This window comes from Nylanderia fulva, unplaced genomic scaffold (genome assembly GCF_048542155.1).
Source record: "Nylanderia fulva isolate GAGA-0341 unplaced genomic scaffold, ASM4854215v1 Scaffold60, whole genome shotgun sequence".
Lineage (NCBI taxonomy): Eukaryota > Metazoa > Arthropoda > Insecta > Hymenoptera > Formicidae > Nylanderia > Nylanderia fulva.
In genome coordinates, this window is record NW_028190699.1 from 37225 (window position 1) to 57199 (window position 19975).

Sequence of the window (19975 nt, forward strand, 5' to 3'; positions counted from 1 at the left end):
TATTAATCTGTGGTAGAACGAGCCTCTGCTATAGTTTACATTACGTACTGTACTGAAATGCTATAGATAGTACAGTATACGTAACGTAAACTATAGCAAAGTACCCCAGCTCGTGCGACCGCGGGGTACCGAGAACCGTGCTTCTATACTCGTCTATATTCTTTGGTAGTATTCTGTCCATGAAGTAAGAGACTTTATGATTCTGCCCCTCTCGCGGATGGCGTGGTCTATTATATATCTATAGTGAATACCGGCTAGTGTCACTACTGTGTACAGTTATATAAACCGTGGTACAGTTCAATAGGTGGCCATGACAGAATCTGATTGTCTTATTTGTAAACTGTAACCTATTAATTTTGTCTAATACATTGTAAGTCGTTATTTATTAACTATAATTGGAATATTACACGATAAAAAATTACGATTGTCGTTCATTTTTCTCAACAATATTTGAACGCCCAGCACATTTGTTTGGTGTTTGGCACAATGGAGGAGTACGATGAATCTTCGGACGTCGAGATGATTCCTATCGAGGAAGTAGACAGAGTCAAAACAATTTCAGCGACAGAATTACGAGTGAGTAAAAATTATATTAATTTTAATTAATTTATATTTATTTAGCTGATTCCGTATCGTTAATCAATGTCATTGTAAAAAAATATTCTTTAAATTATCCTATGTAGATCCAAACACCACCATTAGACGACAGCTACTATGAAAATTCCACGAACACATTTACCACTGGTATAGATATTTTCAGCAAAGAAGAGAAATTGAAGATGGAAGAACGAGCGAAGCGTTTTGGCTTATTGGAGAAATTCAAGGAATCGCCGAATCGAGAAGAGAATTTATATAGCAGGTAAAAAAAGTTATTTTATTTAATGCAGAAGCAATCCATGAATATACCTTATTATTAAAATTATTATAGATTATATAATTATATATATAATATAAAATATGTAATATAAATATACTATTGCATATTATGAGTTTTATATATTATAATTTGTAGTATGGGTATTACGGATGATAGTGACAATTCAAAGAACATCAGATTAAATGTGATCCATATGAGAGGAACCGAGGAAATGAGCACCAAGGATGTGTTCAAATATTTTCAAGATTATGCTCCGATGTCTATCGAATGGATCAATGATGTTTCGTGTATGCTTCAAAGTTTGAGTTTGTTCTAAAAAAACATCTATGATATTCATTTAGTATGTAATTTATTACAGGTAACATAGTCTGGTTTGACAATTTATCGGCAGCCAGAGCTATGCTGGCATTATCTAAAACAATCATAGGTAGTGTTGCAAAATATTCAGACCGAGAAGAGGATCCCAAAAATAGCATAATCACAGCAGATGAAGAAAATGAGTCTATTGTAGATACGGATGGAAAGGAAGAAAATTGTATAAATATTAAAGACATCAATTATCCGTTACCACCAGGTATATGGAGGAAGGGAATGGATTATCCAAAATCTAAAGGAATCTTTTTAAGATTTGCCACCAGGATGGATAAAAAGCCTGCCAATGCGGAAAAGAGGAGCAAATACTACAAAAAGTATGGAAATCCCAACTTTGGAGGTAAACTTGTATGCAATTTTGTGCATGTGCACATTACGAAGATAAAACTCTGGCTTAAAATCGATAAAGACAAAAGTGAAAGTTTTTTCTTTTTATGCAAACTCTCTCAGGTCTCAAAGGAATTCTAACAGAGTCCCGTAAGCGTATGTACAAGCAAATCCAAAATAAACATACAGTATCAAATGAGGATAAAGATAGAAATCAAACAAAAAATCCTTGGGGCGCATTGTCCGAGACATGGGGCATGAATGATGTCGTGGAGGATGACTTTCTTCCAAGAAATGGCGTTAAAGACCACCAAGTACGTGGTATAAAGGAGAGATTAGGCGTCAAGTACAGGGATAAAGACGTGTCGCGAACGGAAGACTTGGAGGAGACCAGTTCGAGTAGCGACAGCGATGAGAATTGGTGTAAACGAAGTAAAATTCCCCGTATGCGGATGCACGCCGACGACGAAGAGGAGAAATTGCAAAAGCGCAAAGCAAAACTCCGATATCAAGTTAGTTGATTTCTTTTTTTCCCAGAAGAATAAAAAGAAAAATATTTTGTTATAGTGTTTTGAAATGTTCTCGAGATAAGCTACAAGATTATGCAATAAAATGTAGTAGGTTCCATTCAATAAATTGAAGGTGACCTTCAAATGATTATACAAGGTCAAACTATATAATGACACCATCTTATGTGCCCTTCACAGTTAAAAAACTTTTTTGTATCTCTCGTAGTTTTCGAAATATTTGTCTGAAGCGATTAAAATGTATCACCCTGTATAAACGATTATTCTTTCCTTCAGATGGTCCTCAATAGCTTAAATAGCAGCGGTGACTTGCGATCGAAATTAGGGAGGCCGAGAACGAAAGCACCGTACCGCGATCCCATTCAGGTGGTGGTCACGAATACGAACCTGACAAAGTCGAAACATGACAATTCAGAAATAACCCGACAAGATTATCAGAACGAGGCGCAATTGTCGGAAAAAGAAGAGGGAGAGTGGCAGGAATCGGAAGACGAAGACAATCAAGTGGAGAAAGGCAAGCTGGAGCAAAAATATGGACAGTGCATACTGGTGGAGGAGGAAGAGGAAAGAGAAAGAGAGGAAGAGGAAAGAGAAAGAGAGGAGGAAGAGGAGGACGAAGATGAAGAGGGCGAACATAAGGAGGACGAAGAGGATGATGATGACGACGATAGTGACGAAGTCAGCAATGTACCTGCGAAAGAGATTCAGGGTCCTAAAGGAAGCGTGATAAAAGTGGTCCCACCCAAGCCACGCATTGCTTCCACTGTTTGGGCAAGATTAAATCATACAAAAAGCGAAACGAGCGACAGTTACTTGAAAAACAGGTAAAAAAAAATCATATTTTTCACGTTTAATTTATTATTACATAATTAAGGCTAATATTCATAGTCCGATCTTATATTTAAAACCATCTTAAGGAGATCCTAAACGGTTGGCCGAACTCCAACGGATGCTTTGAAGAAGTCAGTTGTTTTTTTCCTTTTTATCGACAAAATATAAGGTTAGATAAACTATAAATCTATTTATTAGCTATACGGATTGTTTTTTACCTGAAATTAGAACGCTTCGCCCTTTGTTAATATTAATGCTTTAATTCGTATAAGGTAGGATAAAGATTTATCAATCTGTATAGTCTCATACTTCTTGATTACAGAATTATGAATTCTAATTCTGTAATCAATAAATATAAGATTATACAGATTGATAAATCTTTTTCCTATACAAATTGAAATATTAATATTAACGAAGGGAGAAGCGTTCTAATTTCAGGTAAAAAGCAATACGTATAGCCAATAAATAGATTTATAGTTTATCTAACTTCATATTTTGTCGATAAAAAAGGAAAAAAACAATTGATTTCTCAAAGCATTTTGCCGGAGTTCGGCCAACCGTTTAGGATCCCCTTAAGTATATTCTTGAGATATTCTGCGGTCATTTAATTAATTGAATGGGATCTTAAAGGGATTTTAAACGCCGTCCTGTTTTATCAATAAAAACAATTGTTTAAAAACAAAAAAAAATAATTTTTTTATTAAAATTTTTAACATGTCAGTAGATTCTCGTTTTATTTTTATATACTTTAATCGTGGAAAAGTATTTATTATTCTATTTGATTAATAAAAAGAAGAGTGCGCAAAAATAATCGTTTTATCGATAAATAGTATATTAGCTAACAAGTGCGGGGGATCGTAAATCGGCCGAGAGTGTGGAAGTTTGGCGCACGAGGCGAAGCCGAGTGTGACAATCCGTACGATCGGCCGATTTATGACCTGCACATGTTAGCTACGATATTTTGTGTGACCGGTGCGTGGAAAGGAAGCCCTTTCTAAAATCCCATCATGTGCGGAAAGGGCAACTTTTCGCGCTCAGATTGCACAAACATTATTTTTGTGCACCCTTTTCTTTTTATTGCTTTTTATTTTTTAATTTAAAAAAATTTACGTCACAATCTAACATGGCTACGGACCTAGGAGTCTTAATTATTACATAATTATAAAAACAACCAAGTACTTTGATCATTTGTGCAATTATACAGGGTGTCCCATAATTCGCGAACCACCGCGAATGGGCAGATAGAGCGTGTTAAACTGAATAGAAAAGTCCTGTATCATTTTGCGATATTCGCAATAATTATTGAGTTATTTATTAAAATATCTAAACGAATAAGCAGGTAGAAAACATTATTTGATCGAGAGGCGGCGTCATGCAGCGAGCGGCGACCAATGTAGTGGCGCCGAAAAGTAAGATGATACTTTTGATACTAAGCGGTACATGCGCACCGAGTCCGGCCTACCGCTTTCTACCCGCTCATTCGTTTAGATATTTTAGTTAATAACTCAATAATTATTGCGAATATCGCAAAATGATACAAGACTTTTCTATTCAGTTTAACACGCTCTATCTGCCCATTCGCGGTGGTTCGCGAATTATGGGACACCCTGTAGAAAGAAAAAGTGAAATTTTGAAAGATATCTCATCTCTTTTTATAAATATTACATTATTACATAATTAAGCGTTCATTCTCTTTGAAGACTCATGTTTATTGTATTTCTTAAAGACGATCAATGAGCAGCCATGATTTGAGAAGTACCTTAAAGGGCGGCGATTTGCGATCACGTATCGGCAATCACACCAGAGGACGTTCTCCATTGAGAATAGAAGTGAAAAATGACAAATATACAAAGGACAATAATGAAGGAGAGTGATTCTTGTACAAATAACAAATTGTTTGAAAAATTTGAAACTTATAAAGTGCTCATCTTAAATTATTTTAAGATTTTTCACTTTTTCGTAACATTTTGCATTGGCTGTAGAGAAATACAAATAACATATAGATATGTGTATGTAATTATATATGATTAATGGAATTTTTTTCATCATTAGGAAAATTTTTTTGTGCATAATAATAGAAAGCAAAAGAAATTCATTTTGTACTGTACAATCAATCTTCCAATAATAATCATTATCATTTCTACATTTTTTTATTGTTGCGAAATAATGAATACTTTTAATGACATGATATGTTTGATAAATTATATATCTATAGTCTATATAAATTGATTGTATATTTCTGCAGAAAGAAGAAAAAACACAACCAAGTACTTTGATCATTTGTGCAATTATAGAAAGAAAATGAAATTTTTCAAAGATATCTCTTTTTATAAATATTATCTCGAAGTGTAAAAAAATGTATTTTTTGCATGAAGAAAATTAGGAAAAAATGAATAATAATTTTATAGTCTTCAGAAATGACTTCGAGGTATCTTGTAAAAATAAATAAATAATTCTAATAATCCCAGAGTAAGATCACTGATAGATAATATACTACTATATCATTGTGAATAAAGAAATAAATACTTATGCGCTGAGTTATATTGTAGTATAATTAAAACCTCAGGCAAAACCAACAGAAAGTGTTTATAATCTATAAAAAAAAATAAGTTTATAAAAACAACACGAGTGGCGCAATAAAGACATCGAATAATTGGCCAATAAAGCCATTTTTATATTAGTACAATAATAGTTTGGAATAGCTATTTAAAATACAATATAGATAATCATAATTTAATTAACATTATGATAATGATAATCCGTCTTGGATAACAATTATTTGGAGCAATAAATCGAGATAATAAAGAAATCGGGTAAAGAGAACACAGTAAGTACATTTATTTCTCAAATAGCTCCTTAGTTACATTCATAGTTTATTCATATGTTTCCATTTATGGTCTCTTTTCTGTGTTCAATATTATATACCTTCGGAATATAAAATCAAAAAAATTATATTCGATAGGAGATTTCAAAACAATCTATTAACAGTATTTTTACGATTGTTCATCCTCGCGTTTTCAACATTCTGTGAATTATATTATAAAATGTACTAATGTCTTAAAAATTATACTTTAATTTTCAACAATATTTTTTATCACATTTTTGTATATTTTTGAATATTATTTTAATCTTAAACGAAATTTATGCAGAAATTTGAACAAATTGCAAATTTGATTTAAAAAAAAGAGGAAGCAACAAAGAAATTTATTGGAAGTTACGATTTCAGCTACAATATTATATTAAATGCATTTATTCGCCTTTAATACTATGAATGTAACTTTGGCGACGAAAAAACTATCGATGATTCACGGCGACACAATTGAACGGACAAGACGATATCTTTCATGATTATACCGATTAGCGAAGGACCAAAGCTGCAACAATGGAGAACCGCGAGGATAAAAATATTTTATGGAGAAATTCTGGTTTTTGCTGGTGCATCAAAGCATTGAAGAGATAAAGAAATTAAATCGCGTTTACATATATATATGATTATAAAAAAATAATTTGAAATATATATATATATATATATATGCAGGGTGAGCCATTTTAATCAACGCACGTAAATATCTCATATAGTAAGCAAGATGGAAAAAATCGTTTCGAACAAAAGTGTTTTGACTATGAGGGGAACATAAATATTATTGAATTGACCTTGTATAATCATTTAAAGGTCACCTTCAATTTCTTAAATGAAACCTGCTATTTTTCATTACATATTCTTATAGCTTATTTAGAGCTTTCCAAAACCTTATAATAAAGTGTTGTTTGATGACTTTTCAATTGTTTGTGTACTTTTCAAATTATAAAAGTTTAAAGTTTACATTTTTTTGGCATAAAATGTAAAATATCTTGTAAAATGTTCAGTTCAAATCAATGGCATCATCTTATGTCCCCTCATAGTCAAAAAACTTTTGTTTGAGACATTTTTTCCATCTTGCTTACTATACGAGATATTTACGTGCGTTGATTAAAATGACTTACCCTGTATATATATGTATATACAAGGTGTCCAGTTTTAATCAATTACCCCTAGAAACTTCTATTTTTGATTATACAATAAAATATTTCAAACAAAAGTTGTTTGATTTGCATTTGCAGGGGGATAGAAGATAACGCTATTGATTTTTTCTGAACAACGCTTTTCAAGGTCATTTGAAAGAGTCATTTTTTTAAATAAAACCTATAACTTTTTATATAAATCGATTTCTCATAATTTTTGATATAAAAATTATAAGGGTAAAATAGTCAAATAATGAATATTTTACGAGATATTGTATACTTTAATTTGACACTAATTAAACTATACGTAGACTATGAAATATCGCAAAGTATTTTTAATCTTAGCACAATACTTTCATGCATAAAATAACGAAAGGAATCTACTGTGTAAAGAAAACACTAGCTATTTGTAAGAAAACATGTAATTTACGTAACAAGTAGCCATAATATACTTTTTCTTACAACAATGGTAAGCAACTAAAAGTACTGAGGTAAGATCATCGAAAAATGAATTTTATATATATATATATATATATATTTTTTTTTTTATTTTTTTATTAATATTTTACTATTTAATTTTTTACCATTCTACCCTTTTAACTTTTTATGCCGAATATTGCGAGAAATTATATTAAAAAATTTACAGTGGTTTCATTTTAAAAACTTAGATTAATTTTCAAACGACTTTAAAAAATTACCTCAAAATCAAAATTCAAGATTATCGACTTTATAGTTTCAATAATATTTGACAATATCAATTAAAAGAAATACAATTAAAATCAACTTCAATTTATACTATTTTATATATAAGTACATTAAAAAATATTATTTTAAAAACAACGATGAATTGTGCGAGTATAAATTGAAGATGTGCGTGAAAGTTAGCAGCCCATTTTTGAAATTTCAAAATTTTAAAAGTTGTTCCAGGTTGTTGTAGACTTGTACTAATATTCCAGAAAATAAAATTTGTATAATGAAAATTTTTGCGGAAAATCGAAAAAATCAATTTTTTTAAATAATTATCAATTTTTTAAATAAATTATAATAAATAGGTCCTCCCTATGTGGGTTTGCTGGGTATCTGTATACATGTTTGATTAACACGGATATGTGAAAAATGCCGATCTTGCCCGTCATTGTTAATAATATAAGAGGCCTATATGGCCTTGTTTTTTTATTTCTCCAAAGTTCCTTCATTCTATATATTCTACGTAAAAACGCTATTGATTTTTCTCACTCGTTTACTCGAGGACTAATAACAATCGTTCTATTTCTTGAGAAAACGGCGCATCTTCTTTACTCTCTCCTGTCCTTTTTTTCTCCCTTCACATCTCAATGATATAATATCGTCGATCATTAACATTGAAAATCGACGGACGAAATGTCCCACTTAATGTCTGGATATATAAGAATCGGCAACAACAAGTATACACGTACATAATAACTTTAAGTATATTAGGCCTGATGATATTGATGTTTTTTTATCTCCATATATAGTGTTTCAAAAATAGATGACCGAACACTTAATGAGCATATTGTATATTTACCATAATAATGAAAAAAGTCATATAATGTGAGTCCGGAAATACTTCCTTTTTAAACTGTAAACACTTCTTAATTGCTTCTATAGTTGACATTAACGTTAACTATTATTATTTATATATTTTTAATAAAAGGTATTTATTTTTTTGTAAACAATTTATGTTAAACAAAAAGTATTTCCAACTCGAAATTAAATTAAGCAATATTTTTTTATTATTATAATAAGTACAAATATCCCACGCAGCAAACTGACGTCATTAGACATCAAAATGACGTCACTATAATGTCATCGACATCACTATAACGTCATTCGACGCAACTATGACACAATTGACGTCACTATGACATTATTTGACGTAACTATGACGTCATCAATGTCCAAATATGCTTGTTACCTGGAATACTTTTGAATTTGGTTCATCTATTTCTAAAACATCTCATATATATGTATATTATATATGCATGTATATGTGTGTGTATGTATGTATGTATGCGTATGCATGTATGTATATGTATGTATATTATATATTACATATCCAATTATATCGATAAGAAAATTTTCGATTTCTCGTCGGCTTACATTTTTGTTGAACGCATGATTTTATCGTCACTTTCCAGTGATTTACGAAAACATTTTATTAAAAGAGGTCTTGAATAAATGACCATCACTTTTAAAAAAAACTTATCTTAATATCTTAAAAATTATTATAAACTATTAAATAATATCGTAAAAGATTCCACCATTTTTGCGTTAGGATTAAAATTATTAACAAGCACAATTTTTAAAAATTATTTAAATATATGTATAAGCACATATATAATTATACTAAAAACCTTGATATGATGTTTATAAATCATCGTGAATTGTCAAATAATTCTGTTGAGCTAAATAAAAAAAATAAAAAGTTGTGTACGTATTTTGCAAACTATACAATAAATTATAATTTATATTAAAATTTCATTTTGTCGCGAAGAATATCGTATAAGAAACAGAAACATATATCGAAAATTATTTTATATTCAAATTTTCATTTGTACGTCGAATATTCATATATGATAAAAAGACAGCGATCCATCATCTTTTGGATCGCAGAAAGAAAAAATGTATATTATTTATTTCACTTCGATTTACATATTACACAATAATGTAAGAGCGTTTACAAGAGAATCCATCATTCCCCAGGAATCCTCTAACATATATCGTCATAATTATATAATTTAGAATTTATCGCTACAAAGGGGATTGTCGTCATTATATATATGAACCAATGATTCTTCTCCCAGAAAAAAAATTTTTTGTGCTTGTTTTATGAATACAACTATAGTTATTCAAAGACTAACCGTCTATATAACTTTGTTATGTGTTGTAAAATCAAGGCTTGCACGAGAAAAGTGTAAACCACGAGAGACTTGTTCCACTTTTTTTTAAATTTTACTTCTTTTCCACGACAATATTTTTTGTCGAATACGCGTATTTGAAAAACGTTCGAAGAGATGGATATATTAAATCCACAGAGATTGATAAATTCTGACATTATTGTGATAATTCAGAGATGTGCATTATTTGAAATATAGAGGCGCATTTAAGACTCTTGAGCCGGCCAAGTTGGAACTGAGACGTCAGAGCCGAGAATACATATACGGTAAAAAAATTTGTATCATTTTTAGATTAAAAAATCTGATATCACAATTATTTTACGATTGTTAATGTTATCAAGGAAAAAATGCTAATCTGAAGTTGTATTTCATAAAAATATCTTATTTTTATCTCAAAATGCCACGCACGAATTTTCAGCATACATTTTCTCGCCTCTGACGTCATGATCATGGCCGCAGTGTGTATTGAAGAAACCTTAAATATAAATAAATTGTATATATAGAAATATAAAAAAATATATTTAAAAAAATTTTATTTTAAAAAACGATTTTTAAAAAATGCCTATTTTTTATTTCCTATTTTAAATAATGAGTGTCTATCATTTTGCATGTTCTTATAGTTCAAATCATTTTGCATGTTCTTATAGTTCAAATCATTTTGCATGTTCTTATAGTTCAAATCCATTTGAACTATAAGAACATGCAAAATAAACATCCATTATTTTACACATCTCTGATGGTAATAATAGAATATTATTCGCTATTAAATCTGACATTCGTAGACGAAGAATGCCAAGATAATGTGCGAATCACCATCAACAATCTCAGACTTTGTAATTACTAAAAATGTGTCTTAAATCTAAATAAGAATCTCTCCCAGATAACAAAGTGTATACGTCATTTTGACATCGAATGACGTCATTAAACGTCAAAATAATGTTGACGTTTAATGACATTAGTTTGCTATTTGGGTCTCTTATACGATTTTTCTTCAATTTATTAGTATTAGTATTAGATGACTCGCGAAAAATATGAATATCATGTACGGTAACGATTGATAGAGGAAATAAATATCTCTTTTTTGCTTTTTTCTTTTATATCTTCTTTTTTTTAACTCTCGCTTATTAATTTAATAGAAACACAATTTCAAGGGGAGATCTTTCTGCGAATTCGATAAGAATTCGAATGGAATAAAATATCGGAAATCAATTGACGGATTGACTTCTAGTAATTCCACCATAAATGGACTTTATCACGAGTAAATTCTTAAATCGTGATATATATCAGCTCCGAAAGATTTTCGAAGCTCGTGTGAAATGTAGTCAAAGCCGGATTAACCAATAGGTAAACTAGGCACTGCCTATGGGCCTCCACCACAAAAAGACCCCCACCAACCAATGAAGAAAAATTTTATTTACAATAAAAAAAATTATTTTGTGTTATATTAATTACAGTTCCTTTTTAGTGCTCGTATATTTAATTAATTTTCAAAAAATCCTCGCGTTACATAGACCCCCACCAAAATCAAAATCTGCCTAGACCCGCATATTAGATTAATCCGGCACTGAATGTAGTTCATATATAAGGAGTGCTTTTCAGCAACGACACAATACGACACAGTATATCATTCTATCTAGATAGAAGCTTCTTTCAATACCAGTGAATGACAAAGATAAAATAATACACTGTGTCGTTGCTGAAAAGCACCCAAGATCTTCAAGAATTATCCGAAAAAGAGACAAGAGATATATATTATAACACTCGAGAGTTTCTTCTAAATGTTATTTTAATTATAATCGCTTTATTCGTATATCATCTTAATTTGGACATCATCGTTCTCCGATCGCACGTTCAGAAAATGACAGACAGAGAGAGAAAGAGAGAACGAGAGAAAAAAGAGAGATTCTTTTCAAACGTAAGTTACATATTCTATTATCCTCTCCTATCTGCTCAATTATCGTGGCGCCTATATCGCGTAAAATATTTGCTATAACGGTTGACTATCACGGACAGATTAAATACCAAAAGGAATAATTCTCACACATACACACATACACACGCGCGCGCGCATAGAGTCATACACACACGAGATGAAGAAACATCATACGAGATGAATTATTACGAATTATACATTAGAAGCATCTTCGAATCTCGGCCTGAAGTAAATTAATGTTTATATGTTTATAGAGACAAATATCTCAACAGGACCTTCGTATCGAGGCACGAAAAGTCAAATTTGTGTATATATATATATATATATATATATATATATATATATATATATATATATATATATGTATATATATATATATATATATTGCCCTGATTATACTGTACAATTATACGTGATATAATATATTTTATATCTTAGCTATATTTCCGGTTTCCGGAGATGAGGGAGGATAATTCAAGAAAGAGAACGATAATATTTTTGAGGATCAAAAAATATATCACGTATTACATCTCGTCACGCTCGCAATTCACAATTAAATCACAGACAGACGGCACGGTGTAGTACGAGAGAGATACGACGATGATTATAAATTAAAAATACATATTATATATATATATATTATATATATATATATATATATATATATATATATATATATATATATATATATATATACATATACACACACCAATAGTGATATATTATGTTATGCATTTTTTTCGGTATAACGTAAGAAACACTGTATACTTCTCTTTTCTTCCGGTAAGAGAGGACATGCGAATAATGTACAAGCGCGTGTGCATGATTGCTTCACTCACCCGATTAACCGGCACGATTAATCGTTTCGTTGAATTGCTCAACTACATCTTTTCGTCAATATCCTAGCACTTTTTCTTTTTTATGTTTTCGTCTCGTTAATTGGATCAGCGAAAAAAGTGGCGTATCAGGAGTGATACGCTTTCTTCAAAATATCATTTTCGTTTGTGTTCTTTCTTTCCATTTTTTTTCATCTTTTATTCGGTTCCAAGTAGTATGTCATGCTTATTCCGGCAACGACATGCCTAAAAAAGATTATTACTGGATCATATAAGACCAACTTATTCAAATGCCGTAACTTCCCAAGTATATGTCATTTTGACGTCTAATGCGTTATTAGATGTCAAAATGATACCATTTTACCGTTTAAAGACGTCAATTTGCTATTTGCGTTATTGTTAGTACTTACCGATCGACTATACAGCGTTTTCTTGATGAGTCCTTTGAAATAATAGAGTCTCTTCAAAAATATACTGTTTTAATACTTCTTTTGGGAGATCATCCAACTCCATGTCAAATCTAAATGGTTCTTCGGCTACAGGCTGAGAGAAAATTACACATTTAAGTTTTAAAATATAAATTGTCACAGTATAGTAATAGAGTATCCTGCGTAATCACAAAATCTTCAGAATATCTACTCAGATCTTACAAAAAAATCTTCCAGGTATTTTTGTTTAAAGTTCTAAGTAAAGTAAAAAAATTTGTAAATGCAGCTTTTTATATAAAATAACCCTTTTTCATTATATGTGTTCTCTAATCATGTTTTTTTCGATTACAAAGAATGCAGTTTTTCTAACATTTAATATTAATATATAAATTATTAATTAATCGTAAAATTGATATTTACACAATAATAAAAAAAATGCAATATATCACTATATATCTAAACGCGCTAAAGATATATACAAAAATATAAGATATAAATATAAAACAAACAATTATTATCATTAACATCCTAAGGAATACTAATCTATTAAATATTGTTAAAAAATGAACAATTTTCTGAAACTTAAGACCTTAATACTAAAAAAATGTCGAAAAAAATTAAGTTTTTAATAAAAATAAGACTTTAATAAAAGAATACGTTAAACATATTTTTCAAATGTTAAAAAATAAAATTATCAAAGACTTTGAGTCTTAATAAAAATTCATGATAATTCCAAAATTTTTCAAAGTAAGAAAACAATTCCCAGTTTTCCCGGTTTTTCCAAAGAGTAAATATTCTGATTTTGAAGTAAATAGAATCTCACCTCATCAGCAGGATCATAATATTGTTCCAAGTAGGGATGCGCCAGCGCGTCTTCCACCACGATACGATTATTAGGATTGAACGTTAGCATCTTGTCCAGAAGATCTAAAGCTCTCGGGTCGGCATTGGGGAAGAGACTCGTCCACGCTACCTTCGGTTTATACGGCAAGGATTGCAGGTAATTGCGTGCCTGAAATCGAAGCACTTTAACTAATGTCGTAAGTAAAATCAGTGTTAAATCAAAAAGTATGTACACAAAAATTGCATTACAGTATATTTAGTATATTTGTAAGATTCTAATAAAATAGAAAGAAGCACAAACGTAAGCATATAACGTCCAGTACTTTCTCGTTTATAATGCATTCGAGATCCTCTGGCGAGGGTGATCCGAGGACACCGAGAATGTGATTCAATTGATCCAGGTAATGCTTGCCAGGGAATATCGCTCGTCTCGAGAGCATCTCTGCCAGAATACAACCGACCGACCAGATGTCTATGGACTTTGTGTAGCCCTGGAATAGAAGAAAATTGTATCAAATTTTTGTTAATTTTATTTTAATTGAATGTGTCCTAAGTTAGTAAACTGACGTGATTAAGCGTCAAAATGACGTTATTTTGACGTTTAATGACGACATTCGACGTCAAAATGACATACGCTTGCTACTTGGGATCCGAATTGCCATTTTTTTAAATAATGCTTTTCGTTTACAACAATTGTCTGAGGATTACCTTGGAATTAAGCATAATTTCTGGAGCTCGGTACCATCTTGTGGCTACGTATTCCGTAAGGAAACCTGCGTGATTATGTTCCGGATCCGCGACCCTCGCTAAACCGAAGTCGCAGATCTTAAGGTCACAGGTGGTATTCAACAGCAAGTTGCTCGGTTTCAAATCTCTATGTAATACATTTGCCGAATGTATATACTTCAGTCCTCGCAATATTTGGTACAGAAAATAACATATGTGGTCATTACTAATAGCCTGAAAAAAATTTTTTTTTTTATTTCTTTTCAAGTCTTCGCTTTTTTCTTTTCTAATAATTTCAAGCCAGTTTTACGCCAATAATTACTTAGTAAACACCGTTAAGTCTTTAATTTTCAACAAATTATCCCAGATAGCAAGCGTATGTCATGCGTTGAATAACGTCATTAGACGTCAGTTTGCAGTTTAATGACGTCAGTTTGCCATTTAATGACATCAGTTTGCCGTTTAATGATGTCAGTTTGATGTTTAATGACGTCGATTTGACGATTAATAACATCAATTTGCTATTTGGGCATCTTCAAATTTTTTGAAATTCTCAAGAAACAAACGTCATTAAAACTCAAAATGACATAGACATCAAAATGACGTAACGCTTGCTATATTAGATTATTTAGAATCACCCTGCATGTATAAATGCATAATAAAATTATATTACAATGTTTTATTATAGAACTATACACATAAAATACAATATAAAACGGTGTTTACTGCGTAGAGATATAATTAAATGTCTGATGATCAGATTTCATCATGTCATAATCTTCTGATTATGATTGAAATGTGTTGTATGTCTTGTAATATTATGATAATAGGTATCATGAGTACAAGTTACATACATATGATGAAAAATGTGAGCTCAGATATTAATTTGAGCATATTTATGTACTCATAATGACATTTTTTGCAAACATTTTTCAGATATCATAATATGTCCGTGTTTTGAGTAGCATTTGAGCTTGCATCTGTCTATTTTTGTCATCATGTTTTAAGAAATATGAGTACAATATGAGTACATAATGCATATATTTTGCTATCTGGGAAAATATATATATATATATATATATATATATATATATATATATATATATATACGGATAACTTACTTGTGTCTTTAGTAATTTATAGAGATCAGTTTCCATCAGACATTGAACGATATATACGTCTTTCATTTGCTCTAAATTAGGTGCTCTTAATATATCCCTTATATCTATTATCTATTACAAAGAAAACAATCACTTAATAACAATAAGTCATTAAAAATGAAAATCTTTCGTTATTCACCCGTTAACTTACATTTTCATGCTTAAACCTCGTAAGAATTTTTATTTCTCTCAAAGTCCTCTGGCTATAAGTTTGATGCTCAAACGGAGAAATTTTTTTAATAGCTACTTTCGTTTTGGTTACGTTGTCGTAGGCAGATCTGTTGTAAAAAAAAGTTTTATATGTATAAAAAAATCTATTCGCATTTATTATCTATCAAAGATTTGCAATTCGTTTGGTCCCACAATTTTATTCATATATCAACTATTTTGTATTATTTCAATAAAAAAAAATTATTTCTTAGCAGAAAAGCAAAATGTCTTAATAATTAATAGAAGCAAAAACAATAATTTCAAATCAAAGCATGAAATAAAAATAATATATATACATTTTACATGATAAACTTCGCTTTTTAAATGTTTTTTTTAGATTCTGCATTTTTTTCTATATATATTTAGAAAATTAATAAATATATATATATATATATATATATATATATATATTGTTGTTATATTTCGTAAAAGTTAACTGTTTTCATGAAAAACACATTTAAACGATACAAAGTAAATGTTTATTCAGATAATAGAACAATGATTATGAATAATCGAAATGATATAAAATTGTGTTAAAATTTATTGAAACAAAATAGATTTATTAGTCTCAAAAAAATATTAATTTTTTTAATTTTTACTTCAGACAAATAGATGCGTTATATATAGAAAATATTTTCACATATATTTGTAAATTAATATAAAAATAATATAAAAAATATTTTATACACTAGAATACTACTAATAACCGCGCGCAATATTTAGTTTTCAATTATTGAATGTATTACAAGTCGACACAATAGTTTTGAATAAATAATTTAACCTTCTAACTGTCGTTCGATTAAACTCTATTAAATGCGAAGCAAATCGCGCGTGATATATAATGAGACAACCAATCAGAATCGCGGAAAACAAACTCCAACATTCCAATACGACTTCGATAAAGGAAAAGATTTTATTCGTATTTTCACATATTAAGCATACAAGCCTAAGATAATAATTGTAATTTCATTTACAAAAAAATATAAAAATGTTTTGCTTTTTTATTTTTATATTTAATATTTTTATATTTAATATCTTAATTTTTTGCAATTTTTTTTTGTTTCATATTTTGATAATAATCACATAAATATGTATTAAATATAATTGTATAATATACATTTATAATTATTATATTTCCTTCGTATTCTCTTTAGCTAATTTATTAATGTATATTCAATGTATTATATGATAAAACAAAATCAAATATTAAAATGTAATTAAATGAATAAACAATGCAATATAACAAATGTTTCTTTTATATTATTATTTGACATTATTATCTCGATATTAATAAATGTTATTAATGAATAATTAACAAAAATTCTAAGAAAAAATATAAAAATGTTGAAACCGTTTTGTTTAAAATAAGTAAATAATCAATTAAAAATTTTAATAGAAATTTAAAAAAAGTTAAGTTTTCAAATATATTGCTAAAAGTAGAGAACATTAAATAGCACACTGGTTTACAAAAAATATATTTTTTTATTATTTTAAATTAGACGAAGTGTTTCTTAGATTTTTGGATGCTGCTCTCGCAAAATACCTTTTTTAATAATATTTTTATGTGTAAATTCGAAAATTATCAATACTTTGATATTCTAATTAACACAATATAATAATATTACTTCAACATCATAAATATCGAAGAATTAATTTCAAAAATCTATCAAAAAAATATATCATTAAATGTAAAAAATATTAACAATTTTTTTTCTGTTACTTCTAAAGCTTTTTATCACGCAAGACTATCGTCTAATCTTATGTTGCGTGTGCGTGCAAGCGTGTGCGTGTTACAATAATAACTGGAATAAAAATATAAGAGATGCAAGATAAATTCTTTATGCCTGTAGAAAAAGCGTTAAGATAACCATGCATTAAAGATTGATATTCGATCAATCAAAATAAAGAAATTTTAACTCCTCTCATTCATTTTTTGATTAGTCAAAATTTCCATCTTGAATCTTCAACGTATAATCTAATACGGCATTTATGCGATAAACATTAATTTTCCACGTAATTTATCGCGGCTTGATTGCGCACGTGTTAGATAACACATCGATAAAAACCGATAAGATTGATAAAAATCAAAGTCACTTTGCCTTATTATTATATAGCGCACATTACAAAGAAAAAATGTAAGAAAATGAGGAAAACGAAGAATGATAAAAAAGACAAATATAAAAAAGACAGACGAATTAAATTTTTTTTTAATTTGATAGGAGCGTAACACATATATGTTTGAAAGTAGCGGCATAAAATAAAGCTATATATAAAGAGTGTCAAAAAATTAGTTAATGGTAGAAAATGTCGAGAAAAGTTATATTATATTTTGTATGTTCCAAATTTTTGCCACCATGTATTTTTGTAACTAAGCCTTAAATTAAAACTCCATTAAAGTATAAATTCTATTTTCCAAGTAGCAAATTGACGTCATTAAACGTCAAAATGACGTCAGTTTGCTATTTGAAAAGTTTTCCACAAATTCAGCCTTGTGAAAATAAAAATTAAATATTAACAAAATTACATTCTTTATAGTTAGTTTCAAGTAGAGTTCCAAGTAGCAAAATAACGTCATTTTGACATTTAATGACGTCAGTTTGCTATTTGGGACTCTATACTTGAAACTAACTAACAATAAAGAATGTAATTTTTTTTTCTTTTTTTTACAAAACTTAATTTTGCGAGAAACTATTTTGAATCGCTTATAATTCGAAAATTATTGGTGCCTCGACATTTTGGCTGAGAAACAATCGTCTTCAAATGATCTCAGTAATCTACCATTAACAGGTTATATGGTATGTTGAAGACATCCTGTGTGTTTTGTATATGAGCGGCGCACGGACATTGCAATCGGTGATTTTTGGCCTAATATACAGGGTGTCTGACAAAAGGTATCACACTGAAAATATACAAGTAGATCTTGTTATTTGGAGACAATCTTTCCTAAGCAAAAACATTGAGGCATCAATAATTTTCGAGTTATAAGCGATTGAAAATAAAGTTTTTCGCAAACTAACCCTAACAGCACAAATATCCCAAAAATGTTCAGAGAACATCCTGAGAATATGTCCTCTGAATATCCTCAGAATATCTTTCAGATATGTTGTGCTATTAAGGAAACCTTGTGGAAATAAAATATTAACAAAACCACATTTTCCAATTAATTTCAAGTCAAATTTATTTTAATAAAATTTAAATTTAAAGTTTTATTATAAAGTTACATGATGGCAAAAATTGAGAACATGCAAAAAATGATGGCTTTCCTCGACATTTTTGCCAAGGAAAAATCGTCTCCAAATAACGAGATCTACTTGTATATTTTCGATGTGACAGCTTATATCAGACACCCTGCATACATATCGACAAGCTGTGCTCAAATGACGATCGCAGAAACCAAAAAACCGTCGCTTATATACGATTGTTTCCGAGATGGCGCGCATCGCCATATTAGCGCTCTCAAATGTTTATCTCAAGCCGATCGTCGTCTGTCAGACAGATGACGGTCGAAGAACGGCGGGGGAGGGGGAAGTGCCTCCAGGAAAAATTGACCGCACCAAGTGTGAAGAAGCGTGAAAACGGCGCACTCGGTTAGGAGAGGCTGTCGAAGATTACTTACACGACCATGCCATAAGCACCCTCGCCCATGTATGACAGATTCGTGTAGCGCGGCCCGACCTCGAATGTTTGCCCGCGAACCACCTCGCAATTCGGATTCACGCTCGCGGACCCCTCGTACGCCGCCATCTTGACACTACTACTCTGCGGCGCCGTTCCCAACAAAATGCCTCGCCGGAGGAGCCGACGCGCTACTGACGCGCCAGCATCGTGCGGTGGGCGTGGCGTGGGAAAGGCGAGAGGGCAATGGGAAGGAGCGCTCCAGCGTGAAAATGGAAACTGTCATTCGGGCGCTTTCCATGTAGTGACGCGAATCTAAAGGCCCTTGTATCAACAAATCGGAAAAGAAGATAGATATTATTCTCTGCTT

At 30.3% G+C, this 19975-nt stretch overlaps 2 protein-coding genes across 3 annotated transcripts; one reads left to right on the forward strand and one right to left on the reverse strand.

The window, feature by feature from the left end:
• The first annotated feature begins 204 nt into the window (after window positions 1–204).
• LOC114931719 (uncharacterized) lies at window positions 205–5475 on the forward strand. 2 transcript variants are annotated; one of them, XM_029303871.2, is made up of 8 exons: window positions 205–370; window positions 463–576; window positions 684–859; window positions 1013–1164; window positions 1236–1589; window positions 1700–2088; window positions 2380–2927; window positions 4661–5475. In XM_029303871.2, the coding sequence occupies exons 2-8, from the start codon at window positions 487–489 to the stop codon at window positions 4806–4808; spliced, it is 1857 nt and encodes a 618-aa protein (XP_029159704.1). In that variant the 5' UTR covers window positions 205–370; window positions 463–486; the 3' UTR covers window positions 4809–5475. The 2 variants fall into 2 exon arrangements, with proteins under 2 accessions (XP_029159704.1, XP_029159703.1); XM_029303870.2 differs by having other exon boundaries at window positions 206–576.
• Window positions 5476–5748: 273 nt separating this feature from the next.
• Window positions 5749–19832, reverse strand: rl (Mitogen-activated protein kinase rl). Its single transcript, XM_029303868.2, has 8 exons — window positions 19607–19832; window positions 15932–16058; window positions 15742–15852; window positions 14603–14854; window positions 14218–14385; window positions 13875–14063; window positions 13034–13166; window positions 5749–12869 (listed from the first exon to the last, which is right to left on the reverse strand). Exons 1-7 carry the CDS (start codon window positions 19732–19734, stop codon window positions 13041–13043), a joined length of 1101 nt encoding a protein of 366 aa, XP_029159701.1. The 5' UTR covers window positions 19735–19832; the 3' UTR covers window positions 5749–12869; window positions 13034–13040.
• Between the last annotated feature and the right edge of the window lie 143 nt (window positions 19833–19975).

Bases quoted from the DNA above. Each gene is read 5' to 3' on its own strand.
- LOC114931719 (XM_029303871.2), top strand. From the start codon at position 487: ATGGAGGAGTACGATGAATCTTCGGACGTCGAGATGATTCCTATCGAG. The intron at 860-1,012 runs GTAAAAAAAGTT...TATAATTTGTAG, and splicing joins GAAGAGAATTTATATAGCAG to TATGGGTATTACGGATGATA. The intron at 2,089-2,379 runs GTTAGTTGATTT...TCTTTCCTTCAG, and splicing joins AAGCAAAACTCCGATATCAA to ATGGTCCTCAATAGCTTAAA.
- rl (XM_029303868.2), bottom strand. From the start codon at position 19,734: ATGGCGGCGTACGAGGGGTCCGCGAGCGTGAATCCGAATTGCGAGGTG. The intron at 14,386-14,602 runs GTAATCCTCAGA...CTTCTATTCCAG, and splicing joins AAATTATGCTTAATTCCAAG to GGCTACACAAAGTCCATAGA. The intron at 13,167-13,874 runs GTGAGATTCTAT...ATTTTCTCTCAG, and splicing joins ATTATGATCCTGCTGATGAG to CCTGTAGCCGAAGAACCATT.